Source organism: Pongo pygmaeus, chromosome 14 (genome assembly GCF_028885625.2).
Source record: "Pongo pygmaeus isolate AG05252 chromosome 14, NHGRI_mPonPyg2-v2.0_pri, whole genome shotgun sequence".
NCBI classification, from domain to species: domain Eukaryota; kingdom Metazoa; phylum Chordata; class Mammalia; order Primates; family Hominidae; genus Pongo; species Pongo pygmaeus.
The window spans coordinates 47433835-47458808 of NC_072387.2; the positions used below are offsets into that span (position 1 = coordinate 47433835).

Genomic DNA, 24974 nt, shown 5'->3' on the forward strand with positions numbered 1-24974 from the left:
ATTTTCCCTTTTTATGAGGACACCAGTCACATTGGATTAGAGCCCACCCTAAAGACCTCATTGTAACTTAATTACTTCTGTCAAGACCCAACCTACCAATAAGGTCACATCCTCAGGTATTGGGGGTTGGGATTTCAACATATGAATTTGAGGGGGACACAGCCCAACTCATACAAATACCCTAGCTGACCACACCTTTCTCCTCCTGATGATTTTGATAGAATTAGACAGTCTCACAATAAAACTTTTATTCTTTCAAACCTTAAAGAAAAAAAATGTGATGTCATTAGTATCTTGATTGTGCCTCAAGAATTCCCCTCACCACAGTTGGGTGAAACCACGTGGAACTGCACAGACTCATGAGTGTCAATAATCTTTCTCCACTTCACAGCACAAGACATTTTCTGTCATCTCCTTCCCCTAGACACTCATAAAATTTCTTTAACAATGTGCCAAAAATGCTGTTCTGGGACAAGCCTCTGCTGGACACATGGCAGAGCTCTCTGACACGTCATCACAAGGGAATTCTGAACACTCTTCAATCATGATGATTTCAACAGTGCTTGGAGAAGTCTCACCTATTGTCAATGAGCCCTATACGTAATTAACCTAGCATAGGTGTCACCTAAAAATCACACACACCACACACACAGTCAACTTACCCACATGATCTGAGTGAACTATGCTTGTAATTATGTGCACAATATTTAGTGTTCTTCATGTCAGGAAATTCTGAAAGGCTCATGACTAAGAAACATATAGATACAAATATCTTAAGGTTTGTGGTTTTATCTACTTTTTAGCATTTCATTGCATACCCTTACTTTACCAAACAGGCAGAGCAAAATGTCAAAGGTAAGGAAATCAAAACTCTTGAGTGATTTGCTTAAGGTCAAAATATTGGCAAGTGACTGAATGGAGACAGAATCCAGTTCTTCTCACTTACTTTCAATTATTCTTTCCACTAAATCACATCTTCCGAAATGCCATTTTCCACAAGGATATTTCTGTTCACTTTAATCCTTTCTTTTTGCAGTGCCTAAGATGCAATTCAAAGAACGAATATATACTGGCAGCGAAAGTGATGGGCAGATAGTTACAATGATCCACAGGAGTGGGGATGTCCAGTACAGATCTTCAGTGAGATGCTACACCCGTCAGGGGTCTGCACAGGTGATGATGGACTTTGAAGAACGCCCAAACACTGATATCTCCATCATCACATTCCTCCCTGGTAAGCTTGAGCTTGAAATTTTTTCGTGAAATTTGAAGAAGCCGAATTTTTATTCAGAAATATAAATCAGGGAAATACAAGTTCCTCGATATCAACAAGCGTATGGCATGGTTTTATGTGCACTAAATGAGGAAAGTGAAATCGATTTTTAATAGGTTAAATGAATGCCCTTTTGGTATCTGCATTAACTTATTGATTTCCAGTGATGTGAAATATGGTTTCTTCAAAACTTATTCAGTGGACAAAAGCATATCAAATGTACAAACTTTACAATGCTAGGAATTAAACTTGGCTCAATGATTTGTTTAGTAAGTCAAAAGTTAATAATACTAGAATCTAGTGTTGAGGTCAGATTAACAATGATCAACCAGGGCAAGGCTGCTAATCTTGCATTCTGAATGTAATGCTAAAAATTCATAAATAAAATTGGCATTTGTGCTTTTTCCCTTGTTTTCTAAGATGAGTGGCAGAGCTTAAAGACAGAAATCAAAGAAATTCCCCATACAAATAAGTGCTGGTCATTGCATATACTTAAATATTTATTCACTTACTCAGCAAATATCTACTGAAGGCTTATTGCATGCCAAACACTATTTATTGCACTGATACAGCAGGGAAAATCAACAAACTTGCCCTTATGGTGCTCACATTCTAGTTGTAGATATATTCCTATGGGATGTGATTGACCTGCTGACATTATTGTTCCAGGTGAGACTGAAAAGCCCTGCATTCTTGAGCTGATGGACGATGTGCTCTATGAGGAGGTAGAGGAGCTCCGCCTGGTACTCGGCACTCCACAAAGCAACTCTCCCTTTGGGGCTGCAGTTGGTGAACAAAACGAAACTCTCATAAGGATCCGAGATGATGCTGATAGTAAGAAATCTTTTTTTGTTTGTTCAACTGTAAATTAGAAACTAAAATCCATCCAAGTCAAGGTTTTAAGTGACTCAGAAAAATGCCCCCACCTCCTCTGCTTTATGACTAGGGTTTTTAAGCAATTGAGAAATAGCAAAAAGACAAACAAATGGGGAACAAAATAAACCATTAAAACTGATAAAGTTGACGCTGGAGAATATGGCTTATATCCAAACACTAATTCCCAAACATCCATACTGGCCCTCTACTCTATACACACCGTTGGGTACAGGCGGACCAATAGTTTCCTCCCTCCCCACCCACCTTCAGTGGCCTGCTCATGTGTCATTTATGGCACATATAGAGAGCTGGCAGCACATGCTCTCTGGGGGCTGGTTAGATCCCTGGAAGGAGCTGGACAACATATGCCAGCTTTTCCTTCCACACACATCACTAATTTTGAGTGACGGGACAGAGAGAAGCCAGGAGTGTAATAGTCATTTATCCCCTCCCACATGGAAACTAACATTAGAAATGGAGGAAAAGCATTTCCCTTACTAACAATTTCATTTGTCTTTGTTTCCCACAATTTTAGAGACTGTTATTAAATTTGGAGAAACCAAATTTAGTGTCACTGAACCCAAAGAACCTGGAGAGTCAGTGGTTATAAGAATTCCAGTGATTCGCCAAGGAGACACTTCAAAGGTTTCCATTGTGAGAGTCCACACCAAGGATGGCTCGGCCACCTCTGGAGAAGACTACCACCCTGTGTCAGAAGGTATGGGGCTCCCAGGGCCTGTCTCCTGATGGATCATGCCAACTCTGTGTGCCAGTGCCAGTGCCCTTAAGGAAAAGAAGGGAAACATCCAATTGAAATCAAAATAGGACACTCTTTTTTAGGGGGTATAATTTTAAGGGGTACAAGTGCAATTTTGTTACATGGTTATATTATGTAGTAGTGAAGTCTAGTCTTTTAGTATATCCATCCCCCGAATAATGTACATTGTACCCATTAAATAATTTCTCAATACCCACCCCCTGCCACTCCCCCACCCTCCCAAGCCTTCAATGTTTATCATTCCACACTTTATGTCCACGTGTACACATTATTTAGTTACCACTTATAAGTGAGAACAAGCAGTATTTGACTTTCTGTTTCTGAGCTGTTTCAATTAAAATGTAGACATACTCTTTTAAATTCCTCTCATTTAGTAAAACAAACACAGTGGGATTTATTTCCAAGATTTTTTTCTTTTTGACTTACAGGGTATATGTGTTAGGACTTAGGGAAATTTTGAGTAAGTGTGCTAAATAACCTTCTGTTTTGAATTGGCTTTCTATTGGTTTTACCTTCATTGTAGTTACCAGATTAAATAATAATTTCCTATATTTTTCTATGTCATTGCAATATGCATGATAACTGTAATAATAATCTATTTTAGTTTAGAGAACACCAGCAATCTAAATCTAAACCAAAAAATTTTGTGTTAACAAAGGACAGTAAAAGTATAGTGAAATATTAACCACAGAGACAATACGTTCTCTAGGATTTAGGAGCCACTTAGAGATGTCTTTCATCCCTCTCCTTTTGCAAATGTTGGGCCATGTCACCATGTCACCATCTTTTTTTTTTTTTTTTGGAGACAGAGTCTCACACTGTTGGCCAGGCTAGCATGCAGTGGCGTAATCACAGCTCACTGCAATCTCCGTGTCTTAGGTTCAAGTGATCCTCCCACCTCAGCCTCCCAAGAAGCTAGGACTACAGGCATGCACCACCATGCCCAGCTAATTTTTCGTATTTTTTGTAGAGATGGGGTTTTGCCATGTTGGCCAGGCTGGCCTCAAACTCCTAGTCTCAAGTGATCTGCCCACCTTGTCCTCCCAAAGTGCTTGGATTAAAGACATGAACCACCAAACTCAGCCTGCCATTTACTTTTATCAGTAATTAAAACAAGTCAGTTCTGGCCGGGTGCGTTGGCTCACACCTGTAATCCCAGCACTTTGGGAGGCTGAGGCAGGTGGATCACCTGAGGTCAGGAGTTCGAGACCAGCCTGACCAACATGGCAAAACCCCGTCTCTACTAAAAATACAAAAATTAGCCAGGCGTGGTGGCGCATGCCTGTAATCCCAGCTACTTGGGAGCCTGAGCAGGAGAATGGCTTGAACCCGGGAGGCAGAGGCCGAGATCCGCCATTACACTCCAGCCTGAGAGACAAGCGCAAAACTCCGTCTAAAGAAAAAAAAAAACAAACCGTTCTTCTCTCTCACTTGCTCTCTCTCTGAATTATTTGCTTACAAAATAAAAGTAACTTTATGTCCAAAATTACATTTATGAATGATCTGGAGTCTAATTATTCACTGTGTTTTCCACTTTCCTACCTCTCACTATCAAGAGTCATTAGTTCTTGATGATCTTAGCACTTCAGGCATTCATCTTTATCTAATTTACAAACAAAGCTGAGGAAACAACTGATAGGTATCACTGAATCAGTAATAAAGTTAGTGAGGCAATATAAAAAATGGCATCTTCTACAAAGGAGCTTGTATATTCTTTCCATATAATGGTTATAATTTGATGAACTACTCTAGAGCTTCAAAGTTATCCCCAGATTATTCTCTATGTAAAACATAATATATAATTTGAAATAAGTCACATGTAGTCCCAGAGAAGGGAAAACAAAACTGATTCGCTACTGAATTATAAAATATAAAATGTCTTTCTATAATGAGCAGATTTTACATGAAAGAAGAATCTTTTAAATATTGACAACATGACTTTTATCAAAAAACGTTTTTCTTGGAAGTAAAATGTTTCCTTTTGCTAAATGGAAACAAAATTATAGCTATGTAGTAAACTGAAAAATAAAGTCAGAAAAAAGTTAAAACATTAAATAAACCTGTTGGTCTCTTTTATCCAATAAATGTCAACATGTGTTTTATAATGTTTATATTAAAAATTTAAGGAATATTTTTCTGAAACGTTTTCTAATTTCTCCTTTTAAGGTTCAAACTGAAGTGAGTTCTTTGCAAAAAAACAGAAAAAATTAAATATAGAAAAAAAGTTGAAATTTTTTGCATGCTAAAATAGTCTAAAGTGACAGAAAAAGATAAACGTGAATGAGAAAACTTGACCACCATCCAGCAAGTATACTATCAGAAAACAATAAAAAATATTTAAAATAAATATTTAATTTTTTAAATTTTAAGAAATTTGGTTTGTATAACTCAAGGCATTACAAAACCTTGAATGTTTACATGTCTAAGATAAGGAATGAAAATGAGTAAACCAAGGAAAATATGAGAGAAAATGGAGTGATTGTAGTGTCATTAAGCCAGCAAGCCCACTCCTTGCCAAGAAAAGCCTGTATTATCACAGCCTAGTGTTCATAGTCTTCTGCCATGCCGGAAGGTGCCAAAAAACTCAAAAATCTCTATTTTCTTATGAAATTCCCAGATATTTAAGTGTTAGAAACCCATTTTTTAATGTCACATCATACAGGTCAAATCAAACAAATAATTAGCTATTTTCTTCTCTGGAACAAGAACTATAAGTTCTCTCAGGGTATAAGAAATCTGAGACTGATGGGCTCGTATAATATGTGAAGGCTAATAGGAATAATTGCTGTATCTAGAGACAGAGAACTAATTTTAAAAAGAAAAAGAAAAAAATCTTTAAAGATAAAGAGAAGAAAATTGCTCCTCGTACCTGATAATTTAAAAATTGAAGCAGAAAAAGGAAAATGCACTGGCAATTCATTTTCTTCTTCCAGACTCTAAAGGATTTGTAATTTAGAATTATAATAATTGAACTGCAGCTACATCAGAAACTAGCATCTGTTGACTCTTCTAATTGGGATAATTATGCTTTATAGGCTTTATATTTTCTCTTTTGAAACAGTATCTTAAAAGGTATAGTAAAACCAACAAAATAGTTTATCCATGGTTTACAGTATGATCAGCTGCTTAATTATGAGTTTGATAAAATCTGATAATTTTCATGTTTTTTAGTAATTTTGAAATGAGTGGTTAAGAAAAGAATTCTGATTTTTTTTTAGGATTCTAGATTTAACTTTCATGACAAAGAAGCAATTCTTTTTTAGTGAGAAAGGACAGGGTGAAGGGAAAAAAATCACTAGCATTTATCTAAAATAACTTGTCTAAGTTTCCCTGAAAAACACAAAGAAGTCTTCTTGAAATATAATTTGATATTGTGTAAAAAACTGAACAATTATTTATCCAGCTTTTCTACATATGTACATAATGTAAATCCCATTCACACTCTATTATACTTATGATCATATTCATTTTCTTGAGTCCTATTGGTTTAGAAATTCTGGGGAATAAGAGGTTAATTTTTCTGATTATGTCCCAATATTAGAACTACTGATTGTCCCTCCCATAATTCAGCATCTTTTCAAACTGTGGGCCAACAAACCAATGTCTTATTATTAAAATTTTCCTTCAGATAAAATCGGCATTCCCAGCAACCTGGATAGAACTGGAGACCATTATTCTAAGTGAAGTAACTCAGGAATGGAAAACCAAACATTGTATATTCTCACTCATAAGTGGGAGCTAAGCTATGAGGATGCAAAGGCATAACAATGATACAATGAACTTTTGGGACTCCAGGGAAAGGGTGGGAGGGAGGTGAAGGGTGTAAGACTACAAATTGGGTACAGTGTATATACTGCTTGGGTGATGGGTGAAACAAAATCTCAGAAATCACCACTCAAGAACTTATTCATGCAACCAAACACCTCCTGTTCCCCTAAAACCCTATGGAAATAAAAAAATTAAAAAAATAAAGTCTTGGGAAAAAAGAAAATATTAAAGTAAAATGCACAGAATAAGAATTAGTGATGTTTGTTAAATATTTGATTTCATTTTACACACACACCCAAATATACTGGACCACAGTGTAAAATGTATTTCTCATTGTAGGCCACAGTAAAAAAAAAAAAGCAAGCTTAATAGAAAACTTCTCATATTCATATGCAAACGATTTAAATCTGTGATTTTGCATTTGTAGAAATTGAGTTTAAGGAAGGGGAAACCCAGCACGTGGTTGAAATCGAAGTTATCTTTGACGGGGTGAGAGAGATGAGAGAGGCCTTTACTGTTCACCTAAAACCTGATGAAAATATGGTAGCAGAGACACAGGTAAGTAATGTAATGTATATGTAAATTCGTGGCTAGCCGTTTGTCAGAGAAAATGCATAAAAGCAATCACATAGTGTACAATAAAATGAGGAGACTTTGTACAAGCCTTACTTGAAAGAGATATGCATAATCTCTTTTTACCACCTAAATGTATTTTTTTCTGATTAGATCATAGTCAAGAAATGCCTATCTTTTTCTTCAAAAAATCATGTTTGTCGAAACTCAAGGACTGAAGCCACAGAGCCCCAAACTTGTGTACTTCCCTTCCCCATGTCAGTCAGTAATGATTGATTGACCTTGGGATTAACCATCAGAGAGAAAGCAGCATCTCAGAGTAAAGAGGGAACTCTTAATTCAGTGCCACAACTCATAAAACATATTCAAACCCACAAAGCAGTTTGCTAACCCTCCAAATCAAGGTCTGTTTCTCCTGGCTTTATCAGAATTTGATGTCCACAGCCTCATGATCAAAATGTTGCAGTCCTAAATCTTGTTGTCTATACTTATTTAATTTATATTGTCTCATTAACCAGATTTTCCTCAAAATGAACATAATTCCACAGAATGTTGACCTTTACATCGGAAATAATTTTTAAAACTACATGTCTTTTTGGAATGTATTAATTTTTTATGTCTTTGCTTAAATTTACTGTATTGCTTTTTTTTATTTGTTTCATTTTAGTATGAGTTCAAGCTGGGAAACTTTTTTCCTTAAATATTTTTATCATTTTGTAATCTTTACTGCTTGATGGTTTTTCTACTACAGTGCCTTGCTTTTTGTCAAGTTATTTAAAATTCAAGTATGGGCAATCTTTATCAAATATAGTTTTGTGTCTCCATCACATAAGATGAATCTTTTATTATTATTTTTATGGAGTAGAGTATGAAATTCTTTTGGGTGAAAAGAATAGTCACTCAAATTACTTCCAGTGATGACAGCTTCTTTTAAAAATATACATGTAAAGATAGTTCGGGAAACTATGCTATGTAGTCAGATGTTGGAAGGTTATTAGGGTGTCAGGGCAAATTCACAGCAAGGTGTTCTTGTCACCTTACCCAGCAGCAGGTGTTCATAGATTCCTCTTCGGTCTGGAACTCAAATTCTCCCCCTGCCTGGCTTTCAGGCAGTACCTTCTGCCCTTGGCTGCTTCAAAGAGTTTCTTATTACTGGCATCTGCTTCATCCAGGCTCACACTATCCCATGACCTCTGTGATCTTCCTTTCTTCAGAATGTCCTCCAGCTTTACTCCCACTGTCAAAGAATTGACTCCTTCATAAAATGTCCCTTCACAACCCCAAGACACATTTAGCTACTGTCATCACAACTGGAGAAAAAAAAATAAATTAGAGCCCAAACACCTCATGGGCCGCTGGCCAACCTTTGGATTGACTGCCCTGGGCTCAGCTGCCCTCCCTGGAACCATAAGATGTGAACAACGTGCCAAGGTCATGTGCTCAGGCCACTTAGGGCCTGTTGCTCTCCAGGGGCTCTGAGTATGACAATTTGCATCATAATGAGGCCATGGGTTTGCCAGGGATGGTGAGTATTGTCCTGTAGGGTAGAAGCATCAGAAGTTTCATATTTCATTAATCAGTGATAATTATCTTTTCCTTCTAGGTGACGAAAGCCATTGTGTACATAGAAGAAATGAGCAGCATGGCAGATGTCACTTTTCCTTCTGTCCCTCAAATTGTATCCCTGTTGATGTATGACGACACTTCCAAAGCTAAGGAGAGTGCTGAACCCGTGTCTGGCTATCCTGTCATCTGTATCACAGTGAGTAGGAGAGTCACAAAATTGAGGAAAATTGTAAGATAATTATTTCAAATAATTATAGTCAATATAGCATTGGCTTTGTTATGAAGAAATGAAAGTAGAAAAATACTACATGGTTTAAGCCTTGAACTTTGCAAATATAACACTAATCAAATAAAGCTCCCATTTTTCTTTCTTCGCCCAACAAGGGTTCATTAACTGATGTGTACATAGTGTGTTATCTCAGTCTGTCACCAATAGAAAAATAAATAAGATATGAAGTCTGCATTCAAGATATTTAGAGATGAAGAAAAGAATATAGGAATTGGTTACTCTAATATAAGGCAAGATATAACCACTATCATGAAAATGATACAAATTAGAAGTCAGAGCTGCAGCTCCATATATGAGGGGAGGTTTTGGATGGTCAGGTGGAATTTTGACCGTTTAAGATGCAAGTCTGATAAGGGAGGGTCATTCTAGGAAGAAGGGACTGCAACATGAGCTACAGCTAGAAAAAAATAGCATAAGAAATAGCAAATTATCACTACTTTTAAAATTTGCCTTTTCTTGACTCTAAGTTATAAGTTCCTTGTGAACTAAAATTATGACTTACTTATGTTTATATCACAACAGCACTTCTATAATCACTTATATATAAAAAGTACACAGTACATGTTTATTGAGTCAACAAGGCAGAGATAATTTGGTGTCAAAGTATAGGGAGTTTTAAATGTCATATTAAGAAATTTAGACTTCATTTGTTGGGTAGTGAAGAGTTCTCACACACAGAAGAATGACCAGAGGGGTTAAGCTGGCAGGTTAACAAGGCAGTCATGTGTCAGTGGACTGGAAGAAAAGATGCTGAATTAGACAGAGAAGTGCTGCTGGAAATGGAGAGGAAGGCATCAACTTAAGCAACACTGCAAAAGAAGAATCAGCCGAGTTCATGACTCACTGGATAAGGCGGGTAAGATGAGCGACAGGAAGGGAAGGAGGAAAAAAGAGAGAATAAGGATAATTGGCAAACCTGATGATTCAAGAGATTATGGTATAAATAACAATTTTACACGTATTAAGTTAGAAGTAGAAACATCCAATAAGCTGTTTGAAATGCAAGATTATGTTTATAAATGTTATCTTGCCTGGGAATCAAAATTCGGAAGCTGTATGAACAGTATGTGGAAATTGGGGAAAGCATCAGTGAAAACTCGATGGCAGAGAATGGGAGAAGAATGCGTTCCACCTGTTCTACACTCTGTTCCTAACACAGTCATTTGTTTTCCATAGGCTTGCAACCCCAAATATTCAGACTACGATAAAACAGGCTCTATCTGTGCAAGTGAGAACATCAATGACACTTTGACCCGGTACCGGTGGCTGATTAGTGCACCTGCGGGCCCTGATGGTGTGACCAGCCCTATGAGAGAAGTGGACTTCGACACCTTTTTTACATCATCCAAGATGGTCACGCTGGACTCCATATACTTTCAGCCTGGCTCCCGGGTACAGTGCGCAGCTCGTGCTGTGAACACCAATGGGGATGAAGGCCTGGAGCTCGTGAGCCCTATTGTAACCATCAGCAGAGAAGAAGGTCAGTCATTGCCATTTTCCCCTGAAGATCACTGGAATACTGTGCAATATTACAAATGTCTACTTTCTGGTTATTAATACTTCCAATGTCCCACATATTCCATATATTTTGTAAGTAGTTACAAATTAAAATCTATTTTTACAAAATTATCTATTAGAAAACAAAATATTTATTCATTCTACCTTTAAGTATCTATTATATGCCAGACACAATGCTTTGTGCTGGCAACAAAATAAAGAAGACAGGATCCCTGCTTTTGAGGAATTCTTGGTCCAGTTGAAGATGCAGACACATTTTAGTCTAGACAGGGCACAGAAATGCACGGGTAGAAGTGATTAGTTTTACCCTGAGTGGGTCAGGAAAGGCTCATCAAAGAGGGGAGGCTCAAGCTGAATCTGAAAAGAGTAGAGGAAAACAAGCATGAGCAACAACTCACAAAAGCAAGAAAGAATGTGGGACATTCTGGGAACGGCAGGCAGAGAAATGGGGAAGCTTCTGAGAGGGAGAAGAGGAAAAACCAGGAGACAAGGCAGAATGGTATGCAAGGCTCAGATCTGAACAGAGCTCATGCCGTGCAAGGAGCTCAGCTGGTTGTTGGGTGAGTAGGATTTTGCTGGGGATGGGAGGGGAAGGGCAGTCCAGATAGAGGGGTATGTGCAAATTAACACCTTGGTATTTCAAGAGAGACTGTATTTAAGGCTGGAGCAAAGAGACATTGGGGATGGAGAATAGGATGTGCTGGGGACAACATTGGAAAGACAGGAAATCCACTGTATAAATAAATCCTTCACTCTGCAGAATAATTTTTAATGAGATTTTTCTTAAAAACGGTTTTAGACATGAAGTCCTTGCCCATGCCTATGTCCTGAATGGTATTGCCTAGGTTTTCTTCTAGGGTTTTTATGGTTTTAGGTCTAACGTTTAAGTCTTTAATCCATCTTGAATTAATTTTTGTATAAGTTGTAAGGAAGGGATCCAGTTTCAGCTTTCTACATATGGCTAGCCAGTTTTCCCAGCACCATTTATTAAATAGGGAATCCTTTCCCCATTGCTTGTTTTTGTCAGGTTTGTCAAAGATCAGATAGTTGTAGATATGCGACGTTATTTCTGAGGGCTCTGTTCTGTTCCATTGATCTATATCTCTGTTTTGGTACCAGTACCATGCTGTTTTGGTTACTGTAGCCTTGTAGTATAGTTTGAAGTCAAGTAGCATGATAGGCATGGGCAAGGATTTCATGTCTAAAACACTAAAAGCAATGGCAACAAAAGCCAAAATTGACAAATGGGATCTAATTAAACTAAAGAGCTTCTGCACAGCAAAAGAAACTACCATCAGAATGATCAGGCAACCTACAAAATTGGAGAAAATTTTCGCAACCTACTCATCTGACAAAGGGCTAATATCCAGAATCTACAATGAACTCCAACAAATTTACAAGAAAAAAACAAACAACCCCATCAAAAAGTGGGCGAAGGATATGAACAGACACTTCTCAAAAGAAGACATTTATGCAGCCAAAAGACACATGAAAAAATGTGTCATCATCAATGGCCATCAGAGAAATGCAAATCAAAACCACAATGAGATACCATCTCACACCAGTTAGAATGGCAATCGTTAAAAAGTCAGGAAACAACAGGTGCTGGAGAGGATGTGGAGAAATAGGAACACTTTTACACTGTTGGTGGGACTGTAAACTAGTTCAACCATTGTGGAAGTCAGTGTGGTTATTCCTCAGGGATCTAGAACTAGAAATACCATTTGACCCAGCCATCCCATTACTGGGTATATACCCAAAGGACTATAAATCATGCTGCTATAAAGACACATGCACACGTATGTTTATTGCGGCACTATTCACAATAGCAAAGACTTGGAACCAACCCAAATGTCCAACAATGACAGACTGGATTAAGAAAATGTGGCACATATACACCATGGAATACTATGCAGCCATAAAAAAGGATGAGTTCATGTCCTTTGTAGGGACATGGATGAAATTGGAAATCATCATTCTCAGTAAACTATCGCAAGGACAAAAAACAAAACACCGCATATTCTCACTCATAGATGGGAATCGAACAATGAGAACACATGGACACAGGAAGGGGAACATCACACTCTGGGGACTGTTGTGGGATGGGGGGAGTGGGGAGGGATAGCATTGGGAGATATACCTAATGCTGAATGGTGAGTTAATGGGTGCAGCACACCAGCATGGCACATGTATACATATGTAACTAACCTGCACATTGTGCACATGTACCCTAAAACTTAAAGTATAATAAAATAAAGGTTGTATATATATGATTCTATTTCTAAATCATCCATTTGCACACTGCATTCAAAAGTAAATTTGCTGCATAGAGGTCATATGTCCACCTGTGACTACTATATATTCAGGATCAAATATTTAAATAATGCCTTAAAATGATTCTCTCTTTTAATAAATCAGACAGCCTCTATGCTGGGGCCTGACTCTGGCTTCATTGCTATTCTAATACATATTTGTCTATTTTCTCTGTTTTATACAAACAGATAAGCCATTGTATCTTTCCAAGTTCTCCTGAAATTATAATTCAGCATCTTGGTTCCTTTCGTGATGTTCAAATAGAAACCCCACTATTTTCCTAAAGGAAATACTGGAGAAAGAGCTCCATGTCCAAATTCTTGAAGGTCACTGGGAGATATGAGACAGAAAGAGATGAATATAAAATGGATTATAATGTATAATACACATACTGTAAAAAATTACATATATAGAGAAAAGTCTACTGTACACATTTTGCTCTCTGATTTTTAAGGAGACTTCAGTTTTTGTTCCTAAAATGAGCACAGTTTTAGTTTTATTCACTTATAAGTAATGTAAACATAACTAACGATAAGTATATTATTCTAGAGTAAAAATAACATTTACTTGGTTTAACTACACTTACTTTTATCCTACTGACTTTCAATCACTTTTACTGTATCCGTTCATACTTTATATTTAAATGGTTTTGTGAATATGACCATGACTTAGAACAACCAGCACACATTAAGTTACATTGAATGGTAACAAATTTTTTCTCAAAGTTTGAACAATCCATAAATTGTCCAGTGGCCACTAACTGTCTGCTGTGATTACTTCTCACCCTGTGGACTTCTAATTCCTTATGACATGATGTACACTCTTAGCCATGCCCTACTCCACAGAGAAGTTGAAAGTACACAGAAAAATAATAGCTCCTATTTTTTAAAACATTCTTTAGGTATTATTGATTACCTTCTTTTCACATAAATATGTTTTTTTTTTTTTTCAAGGTCTTTGTCAGCCCCGTGTACCTGGGGTTGTTGGAGCAGAGCCGTTCTCAGCTAAATTGCGCTACACAGGCCCTGAGGACCCAGACTACACAAACCTTATCAAGCTGACTGTCACAATGCCACATATAGATGGTAGGTGACTTGGGTAAGCAAATCCGTGGAATTGTTTTGGACTCCTCATTACCTGGTGTATTTTCCTTCCTCTTCTAAATAACCAAGCTTAAACAAATGTTCAATTTGCAACTTGAGCTTTAAGTCCTTCTGCTTCTTTCAACTGTTTTAGCTTTGTTCTACCCTGTTTTTATAACTATGGCAATGTCAGCATTCTTTAAGATTAGATAGATGTAATACATATCCAGACACGATAAAACAAAGCTTTGGTACCTGGTCTAGCTTTTATGAAAGAGTACAAATGCATCTTCAATTGTAAGCTTGAAGTTACAGTAAAGTATTTGATATCTTAGCGCCCACCTTCAACATGTGTTGCAATTTTATAGCTGGAGTTTTATGTCTCTCTCAATATTTATCATGTAACTGTAAGACATCTCCTAGATATTTAAATAAAATAAAAAATGAAACTAACAGGTATTAAATATTATGTCTATTTTCTCTGGCTAGGTAGCCATGACCAGAATGTGTGCATCAATAACTTTATCATACTTTATGAATATTTTACCATGTGCGGAAGGCATTTTCAAGTTATTTTCCACTCAATTCACTTTATCCTTGTAGCAAATTGTTAATATTAATTTTATTACTTGGTATGTTAATTATATTTTATGTAGCTAAGGGAGAGGAAATATGATTAGGAGCTGCAACATAGAATCTACTCCCCCAGAACAAGAACATCTGCTATGTCTTCCTATTACAACCTGAGATTTTTCTGGGGATTGGAAGGGCAGGTGGTCAGGAATCTGCATTCCTTCCTTTATAACATAATGCTGGTCCCTGAGCCACCCAGTGTCTAGGTCCATGTGGAGGTGTGACTGGAGCTGCAAAGGGCTGAGAAGGGACGCATCAGAGAAACACAGACCTATAAGAGTTATTTCCTAAAAGAAAGAGTGGTGTCTTCTGCCACTCCTAGGGCTTGGCTTTGCATTTTTTGAATGCAGTGTTCAATATTCAATAGCCACAGCTCTGCCAGAAGTGTAGTTGAGGCTTACCACTTCTGTGGGGCTGGAGTTTTGCTCCGAGTGAATCTGAGAGGAAGAGGTGGGAAAGGCTCAAAGAGAAGAACTGGTTCATAGTCTTTTGCTGTATTGCTTATGCCAGGGCTCAACACACTATGTCCTGTGGCCAAATACAGTCTGCTGCCTGTTTTCATATGGTCTGCAAGCTAGGAATAGGTTTTATATTTTCAAATGTTTGGGGGAAAAAAAAGAAGTCTACTTTTGAGACATAAAGATGGTATGGAATTCAAATCCATTGCCCATAATAAAGTTTTATTGCACACAGTTCTGTTTCTTCCTTCACATAGTAGTGGTTTTCACTCTGATGGCAGCATTGAACAGTCAACAGAGACCTCAGGGACCACAATGCTAAAATATTTACTATTTGACCCTTTACAGAACAAATTTTCAGTCCTTAGCCTTCGCTTTTTAATGGTGGTAGTTTTCAACTTTTTTTAAATTTTTTTTTGAGACGGAGTCTCACTCTGTTACCCAGGCTAGAGTGCAGTAGCGCGATCTCAGCTCACTGCAACCTCCACCTCCCGGGTTCAAGCGATTCTCGTGCCTCAGCCTCCTAAGTAGCTGGAATTACAGGCGTGCATCACCATGCCTGGCTAATTTTTGTATTTTTAGTAGAGACGGGGTTTCGCCATGCTGGTCAGGCTGGTCTCAAACTCCTGACCTCAAGTGATCCACCTGCCTTGGCCTCCCAAAGTGCTGGGATTACAGACGTGAGCCACCACGCATGGCCAGTTTTCAACTTTTATGATCCAGGACAGCTTAGAAATTATTGAAGATCTCAAAGAGATTTTGTTTATGTGGGTGATATCTACAAATATTTATTGGATTTTAAATTAAAACTGAGGAATTGTTATTTATTCACTTATTTAAAAATAACAAAAAGAAATACATTACATATTAACATGAAATACATCCTTTAAAAAAACTATGTTATAAAACAAAAAAAGATGAGAAGCACTTTTATATTCTTGAAGGTATCATTAATATCTGACTTAATAGAAGATAACTGGATTCTCTACTTCTGCATTCAATCTGTTGCAATTTATCATATCTTGTAGTCTCTGAAAAACAGCATTTGTGAGAGAATATGGGTGACAAAGTCAAATAATAACTTAGTATCATTATGAAAATAGCTTTTAAGTCATGGATCTCTTGAAATTTTCCTGGGGAACCCCAGGATTCTTAGTATACCACTTTTTAATTTTTTTGTTTTTTCTGGGGGTTTTTTTTGAGATGGAGTTTCACTCTTGTTGTCCAGGCTGGCGTTCAGTGGCACGATCTCAGCTCACTATAACCTCCGCCTTCCAGGTTCAAGCAATTCTCCTGCCTCGGCCTCCCAAGTAGCTGGGATTACAGGCACCCGCCCCCACGCCCGGCTATTGTAATTTTGGTAGAGACAGGGTTTCATCATGTTGGCCAGGCTGGTCTTGAACTTCTGACCTCAGGTGATCCACCCACCTAGACCTCCCAAAGTGCCGGGATTACAGGCATGAGCTACGTTGCCGGGCCTGGGCACCACTTTGATCATCGTTGCTGTACAGTATTTTATGACACTTGTTTTCTTAAGAGATAAAGAAGTTTTAAAGTGTTCAAAATTCTTGGCTACTTGAAAGAAGGTTAACAATGATTTCGATTTATCATAGGCATGCTCCCTGTGATCTCCACTAGAGAGCTTTCCAACTTTGAGCTCACCCTCAGCCCTGATGGCACAAGAGTTGGAAACCACAAGTGCTCCAACCTCCTGGATTATACTGAAGTGAAGACTCATTATGGTTTCTTGACTGATGCTACCAAAAATCCGGAAATAATTGGAGAGACATATCCTTACCAGTACAGCTTGTCCATCCGAGGTTCCAATACCTTACGCTTCTACCGGAACCTGAACCTAGAGGCCTGTTTATGGGAGTTTGTCAGCTACTATGACATGTCAGAACTCCTTGCTGACTGTGGTGGCACCATTGGAACGGATGGACAGGTACAGATTTATAACATCTGAGTTTGGTCACTGGATAAACCAATTGGTTTGTTTTGTCACATAGATTTGTACTAAGTCCCAACTCCAGTTTTCCATCTTGGTGTTGTAGGCAATTATTGACAACAAAGGACCAGACAACTGGCATAGATGGTGTGAAAATCCATGTATATTTCTTAACAATGGGCCAGAATATATGTAGTTTTTGACAATGGGTTAGAAACATTATATCTATGTCAAAAGGATGCTGTATAATTATTGCCTTAAGCTCAAAATCTACTCTGATATTATAAAAATCCAAATACTGACTTCTCTTCAAAGTATGCACTATCCTTTTTTGTGTTTATGTGTAGATGCCTGTGATGTTGTATCATGAGCCACCTAAAGTGAGGTTTTACAATCCTGGGAGTCAGTCTAATTTTTATCCCTCTTTTCTAACTTTCTTCTTCCCTTACCTTTTACAAAACTTTCTCTTCTTCTAGCCTCCTGTTTTACTCTCCTTCCTTTTCTTTCTGTTTTTCTCCTCTTCTTCACTTTTTGATTCATTTATCTATCATTAACATAGTCAAAAGTGTTTTAATTAAAACATATTGTTATTTTTACTCTACAATTACTGATTCTTCTTCATACTACACAGACAATCACACATAAAATACACATACACAATCCTCACCCCTACCCCATCATCAGCAACAAAGTTGTTAAAATGATAAGGAAGCAAGATCTTCTTCAGGGTTACAATAGAGAACCTAAAATATGTAGGGCATGATGTAAAATTGTTATGAGTATTTGAACTAAAAGCAATGCTATATCTTACCTGGACTAAATAAGGAGTTACATAAGTAGTTTTATGCATTGAAGTGTTGAATGATATATAGACTATATAATGCCCTTCCAGATTGAGCTAAAGTTAGGCTGCATTTTTTGTGCTATATTCGTAAGGTGTTGAAATATGTAACAACCAGTAGCAAGAAAAAACCAGATAACTAGTATAAGATAATCCCACAGTAAAGCTGTGGACTTTGACAAGCTCAGCTGGTGTTGATGTTGAATTGGACTCAGAGGTGATGAGGCATGACCATAGCCACCTTGTCAAAAAGCAGCAATGTTTAGTAACTTGCAGGAATTGCTAAAAATGCCAATAGAAATAGCAATAGAGAAGCAGTATAAGATGGTGGAATCTGGATATTGGAATCAAGCAAATGCTGGCCAAAATTTGGCTCTGATATTTTCTAGCTATATGTCTTTGAGCAAGTTACTTAAACACGTATACGTGTTCATCCTGTAGATTCTTCTTTCCTAACCTGTTTTTGCCACCTGAAAGAAACACGGAAAAATAAAGATTCAATCCCCAGAAGAAAAATAAAGGCTCATATTAACAAATCTACCTTACCCTTTTTCTTTATAGATGAGGTATCTCTACTTCCTTCATGTCTTCCTTACAAAGCTGTCTTCAATCCATTACTAAATTATTTCTATTTCCTTTCTGGTTGCTTTTCTCTCAGATTCTTGCTTACATCACAGCATCTATTGGCATAAACAAAATTGGATATAAGAATAGGATTACGTTGTAGTTCTCATTCCTTGTTAAAATCATTTCATATGCCAGGAGCAGTGACTTCATGCCTGTAATCCCACACTTTGGGAGGCCGAGGCGGGCGGATCACCTGAGGTCGGGAGTTCGAGAGCAGCCTGACCAACATGAAGAAACCCCGTCTCTACTAAAAAAAATACAAAAATTAGCCAGGTGTGGTGGTGGGCTCCTGTAATCCCAGCTACTCAGGAGGCTGAGGCAGGAGAACTACTTGAACCCGGGAGGCAGAGGTTGCAGTGAGCTGAGATCATGCCACTGCACTCCAGCCTAGGCGACAGAGCGAGACTCTGTCAAAATAAAATAAAATAAAATAAAATTAGCCAGGCGTGGTGGTGCATGCCTGTAATCCCAGCTACTCAGGAGGCTGAGGCAGGAGAATCGCTTGAACTGGGAGGCGGAGGTTGTGGTGAGCCGAGATCGCGCCATTGCACTCCAGCCTGGGCAAGAAGGTAAAACTCCATCTCAACAAAAAAAAAGAAAAAAAAAAAATCACTTCATGCTATTGAACTTCTCTGTGGATCTCATCTAGTTTATAGTCTGTTTTTACCCTTAAGAATGTTTTCTATCTTCTCCACAAAGTGGCAGCACTTCTCCGTCTTTTGTACGTGTTACCAAGGTAGCCTTTTCTATCAATAATAAAAACCCTGCACTTGCCTGCCTAAGCTTTATCCTGTTATATCTGTCCACTTTTTTAATGTAGCAAGGCTGTTTTATTTTGAATGCAAAGCCTGCCCTCTACTGTGTTCATTCTTCAAATCAAATCTTACTGTAAAATTTAGATCAGCTAAAGTGACTATAATTTGCTAGATTTTTAAAATTCCAGTTCCTTTATCAAATTATTTGTGCTCAGTATTTTTTTTCTTCCTATGACTTCTGCCAGCTAGAAAAGTCATTACTCTGCTTCTCTATTGGAACTGACAACAGTTCTACTCCATTAGGTGAAAATCAGCAATTGTAGGTTTTCAGTTAAGTTTTGCCTGCTAGAAAAGCTTATGTTCCATAATATTAGAAGAGAGTGCAATATAAGAATTACAACATAATTCAGTTCTTAATAGTCTGCGCTACTTTCTTAAGGAAGATGGCTAACTTGTATGAGTTCCTTCTGAAAGACTTCTGCTTTTGCATTGTTAAACATAAATTTAATAGCATAACCATGATGATCAATATCATAGTGATGACCAGATTCAGAGTAAATCATTGAGATTTTAGGATCTTGTTATACAATTCTAAAATCCTTAGTGTAAATTAAATGGTAATACAATTTAATAAAACATGTTGCTTACTCTCTTGGAGTGAAACTTAGAGATGTGTTAGTCAGGGTTTCCCCCAGAGACAGAACCAATAGAATAGATAGATGAGAAGGGATTCCTTATGAGAATTAGCTCACGAGATCGTAGAGACTGAACAGTTCCATGGCAGGCCATCTGCAAGATGGAGAACCAGGGAAGCCAGTGGTGTGGCCCACTCCAAGAGGCTAAAGGCCTAAGAACCCGGGTTAAGTCCCCAAGTCTAAACACCAGAGAACTGGGAGTTGTGATATCCAAGGGCAGGAAAGGAAGAGTGTCCCAGCTCCGAGAGAGAGAGAGAGAATTCACAACAACTCTTTGAGATAAGTACTATTTTTGTCCTTTTCTTTTCCTTTTTTGTCTGTCTAGGCATCAGCCAATTTGGTGGTGCCCACTTACATTGAGTGAGGATGGGTCTCCGTTACTCAGTCCATGGATTCAAATGCCAATCTTTTCTGGAAACACTCTCATGGACACACCCAGAAATAATGCTTTACCCACTGTCTGGTTATCCCTTAATCTAGTAAAGCTGACACCTAAAATTAACCGTTATAGATGGCCATCCCATTTTCTTCTACCTTCTTCATTGAGGTTAAGTCTCTAGTTTTCCCCTTACTGTTGATAGTCTCCTACACCCTCACCTCAACATACACACACATATTATTTACATATAGGTGAGGGAGAAGAAAATAAAAATTCTTCTACTTCTAAAAGTAGAAGAAATTCAACCCTCTGAGATATTGCCCTAATTTTCCTCCATTAGTTTTGGCTTATAGTGAAGAGAACAAAATATCTAATAATAGTACTAATAATAACAGTAAGGACAATGATAATTGTAATAGCTTACATTTATTTATTGTTTACTACATGCCTGCCATTCTTCTAAATACTTTGTGTATTTCCACTCATTCTAGCCTCACAACAACCCTTTGAGATAAGTACAATTTTTGAAGCAAAGAGAATTCAAATAACTAGCCCAGGTTCGTGTAGCTTGTAAACCTATGCTGCTAAACACATCATAATGCTTATCTGGGCATTAAATTGAATGTGAGTGAATGTGAGGAATGGATATGGTCACAGATGCAATTGCAAGAAAGCCAGATGAACTTTTTCCTTTGTTCTTGGTACAAGTATGCTGCCTGACAGCATTCATGAAAATACGTGCCAGGTTACATCCACATCCACCGTTGGTAAAATGGTGCAAATCCATGTCCTAACAACAGTGGTCTACAGCTTCATCTGAATACAGGCAGATCAGTGTTGAATGCAAGCCTATTTCATGAGATGACACCTGAAGGAAAGCAAAGTAAATGCTTGGTAAATTCTACTTTACACTCTATTTTAGAATGTCATGAGGGCCTTCCAAACTTTTGCATTTCAGCATTAAGGATGGGAAAATGGAGAAAAATAAAAAGCAAACCATCAGCACAGAGTCCGTGTGTTTCAGAGGCTTCCTGGTTTTATTGACCACCCCAGGAAACAGCCCCTGCAGCAAGCCAGTGCTGACTCAGGTCTGTTTGTCCTCAACAATCCCACAGAGCCCAGGCCAAGTGCCTAGCAGATATTACTTGCCCTCCTCTAGTCCTTTCCCAAATTTGGCATCTTAGCTCAAGGTAATCACTGTGCAAACACATTTTATCAACTGGTAATTGCTTTTGCTAGGAACAGCATGATAGAGAATTGATTTTTTAAATGTGTTCTTAGTAGCTAAAGCTACCACCATAAAATATTGCCAAGCCCCTGCATTTTTCTTTGTAAATAAAAATCAACACACTCTGTAAGGGTTTTCTGCCTTCTCCAACCTCCCAATTCAGATTATTTACCTTATTAGTTATCAGGATAGTTATCTGTTAACAGCAACGAAGTGTGATTAACTTTTATGCAACTAGACTACATCTAGCTTCAGCTGTTATTAAAACTATGTCTGATTTTGCCATCTCATTTATTTGTACATTCATTCATTAAAGAAATATTCCATGAACACCTACTCTGTGCCAGGGAACATACCAAGTACTCATGAGGACACCAGACATGAAGCTTACAGAGGAACAAAGTAGTTACAAGAGTTAGATCACCACTCATAAAAGTTAAGAATTTTACTTGCCAAGAAAAACAAATTTGGAATTTCTCTAATGATATTTAACTCTAAAATCATTTTAATAGTTTCTAAAATATAAACACAGATAAATAGCAGGAAAAGAAAAATAGAGATGAATTAAATAAATGATACCACTCTACCTTTGTGTGTGACACCTATTTTGTAAATAAAATTTAAAGTTGTTTGAGTTCACAATAAAAAACACTTTAGATGCAAAATGGTTATTAAAGCTAAATTGAGTTCTTAGAACTATCAGATAGTTTGGTAGTTTTTCTCTTGAAAATAATTTTTTAAAATAATTGAAGACTGCAGATCATTTGACCTTTTATTGTCCTGGCTAGCTGTTTTGCGACATAGAATCTTAACTCTCCCATTTGTTTACAGGTAAACAGTGACTGATAACATTGTTCAATGTGCATGAATAAGCTACAGAAATGCAACCCCAATCATAGTTTTCACTTAAAACATGAAATTATAATGTACTTATCAGAAGACATAGCATAATTTTGGAAAAGTAAACAAATTTTTTTTCTTAGTTGCTTTAGGGAATAATTATGCCTCTTTTTTACTATGTCTTTGATTTAGATATATGAAACTTTGAGGCTGGAATATACTTAAGAGGTCATTTTTCCATCCCATTGTTTTGTACTTTGTACACTGATTCTCTTTTATATGTAAGCCACTCTAAATTATTTTGCAAGATATATAATTACCCCAGTGTGTAGTAGAATAAACTTGACAGTGTGTTACTTTTTCCATGGTATTTTTATTTTACACTTTCCTTTTAAATATGGAATTTAAAGTATTGCTTGCCTTTGATGAAGAAACTTCAAACAGCAATAGGGACATATGAAATCACTCATTGTGTCTCGGTTTCTTTAAGATTTGACAGATATTTATTTCTGTATAAACAAATACCTTGAAAAGTCCTGTGATACAGGCTGAAAGAAAATTAAGTGCTTTTTAAGTTGACATCTAAACGTTACAATGATTGCATTGCACTCTTCACTTTTGAAGAAGGTAGGTGATCTAGATGGTCAAGGTAGCTTCATTTAGGCTCCAGTTCCTCCAGGTAGAGATTCTAAGTAGACAGAAAGAAGACCTAGCCATGGGTACTAAGAAAATGCAATGGAATGCTGATTCTGTGTCCAAAAATGATCAAGCTCTAGTTTACCACAACATCAAATAAAATCAAATAAGAATTAGTTGGGGAGCTGTACTCCAAGTAACTTATTCGTAGGAAGTGAATATTAGTAATTCCCTCCAAAATAGCATACTCAGTAATGTTTGATGGATAAAATATAACATCAGAAAAAATTATTCTTAGCACCTATAAAGCTTAATTGGAAATCTATGCCTAAAGCCTAATTATTTTTTAAAATCATGGTTTATTAAAAATTTAAGGTAAAATATTAGTCTTAAGGACTAGTGGCATATGGATTGACTTAATCACCGCCCATTTCCCTGCACTTCAAAATCAGTTGCTCAATGAAGTAATAATAGCCGCCCATAGAAACTACTGTCTCAAAGGACTTTTAATGCAAAGCACCTCTCCTGCTGGCCAGGCTAGCAGGTAAGAGGGAATGCTAACTGCTATACTATACAGTTAAGAATGAAATAACTGGTTTGGTTGATGGTTCTTTTCTATATATTTTTATGAGGGATTCAGGTCATCATTTTTGTGACATGAGCAGTTTACTTTTAACTTCATAAGAATGTTCTAAATTATAGTTCTCATGATTTAAATTATTTGCTAACTCATGCCTGTGATTCTTGTTGTGAGCTTAGTGTGGAAGGAGAAATAGACCATTATCAGACAGCCTGACTCAAACTTCTATGGAGTGTGATCTGACCTAAGTCCTTTCCTCTTGTGTAGAAGAGGCTAGTTGTATTTGTCCTACTATTGTGCAGAGCTATTTTGAGAATTAAATATGATAACCTTTGTTAGATGACCTTAGGACTGCCTTCATCTTTGTTTGGAATACGATGAAATATGACAGAATAGAAAAAAACATGGGCCAAAAGCTGAGTTCTGATCTTGTCCGAGCCATTCGGGAGGCTTAGACAATACTGTGGGACATGTGCCTTTTTCCTTTGAGTCTTAATTTTATCTTCTTCTCCTCTGAGTCTTAATTTTATCTTCTTCTCTTTCTATCTGTCATCCATTGACCATCCAACTATCCATCTATACATGCAAAATAATTATGGTGGAGAGTGAAAATATTAAATAGTGTTTATTCAGAAACTAGTACAGTTTCTGAAATATGGTAAGTACTCAATAAATAAATATTAGTTTATCCTCCACTATTCCCAACCCATCTGCTAAATACCAGAAGGAGGAAAGTATAAAATTCAAGGCAAGACACTTCATTTCAACTAATTATTCTTGAGATATTATAAATGTTATATGTCATTAGTAAATATATTTGCTTCCAGATCTATGTTTCATATTCCCTTAATAAAAAAGTAGCTCATAGCAACATTTTTTATAATAACCAAAAACTGGAAACAACCCAAATGGCCATGAAGTGATAAATAGATAAATGAAATGTCATATGTGCATACAATGGGCTGCAATTCAGTAACAGGGGAATGAAGTATTGAAACTTGCTCCAACATGGATGCACCTTGAAAACATTATGCTAAATGAAAGAAATCTATCACAAAAAAAACACATTTTGTATGATTCCATTTATATGAAATGTCCAGGACAGACAAATACATAAAGACCTAGTGGTTGCCAGGGACTGGCGGGAAGGAGGGATTAGGAGGTGACTGCTAAGAAGTACAGGCTTCCTTTTGGAGGTGATGAAAATCTTCTAAAATTGATTGTGTTGGTTGCACAGCTCCTTGAATATACTAAGAACCATTGAATTGTTTACTTTAAATGGTGAACTGTATGGTATGTAAACCATCTTCATAAAACT

At 37.2% G+C, this 24974-nt stretch overlaps 1 protein-coding gene across 1 annotated transcript in view; it reads left to right on the forward strand.

Moving 5' to 3' along the window:
* Nucleotides 1-24974, forward strand: part of FREM2 (FRAS1 related extracellular matrix 2) — a 208632-nt gene that overhangs the window by 168978 nt on the left and 14680 nt on the right. The window contains exons 9-16 of the mRNA XM_054446945.2: nt 1037-1234; nt 1943-2107; nt 2685-2867; nt 7123-7253; nt 8872-9030; nt 10300-10603; nt 13908-14039; nt 16741-17072. Coding sequence (XP_054302920.2) covers nt 1037-1234; nt 1943-2107; nt 2685-2867; nt 7123-7253; nt 8872-9030; nt 10300-10603; nt 13908-14039; nt 16741-17072 — 1604 coding nt within the window. The remainder of the gene's footprint in view (nt 1-1036; nt 1235-1942; nt 2108-2684; nt 2868-7122; nt 7254-8871; nt 9031-10299; nt 10604-13907; nt 14040-16740; nt 17073-24974) is intronic.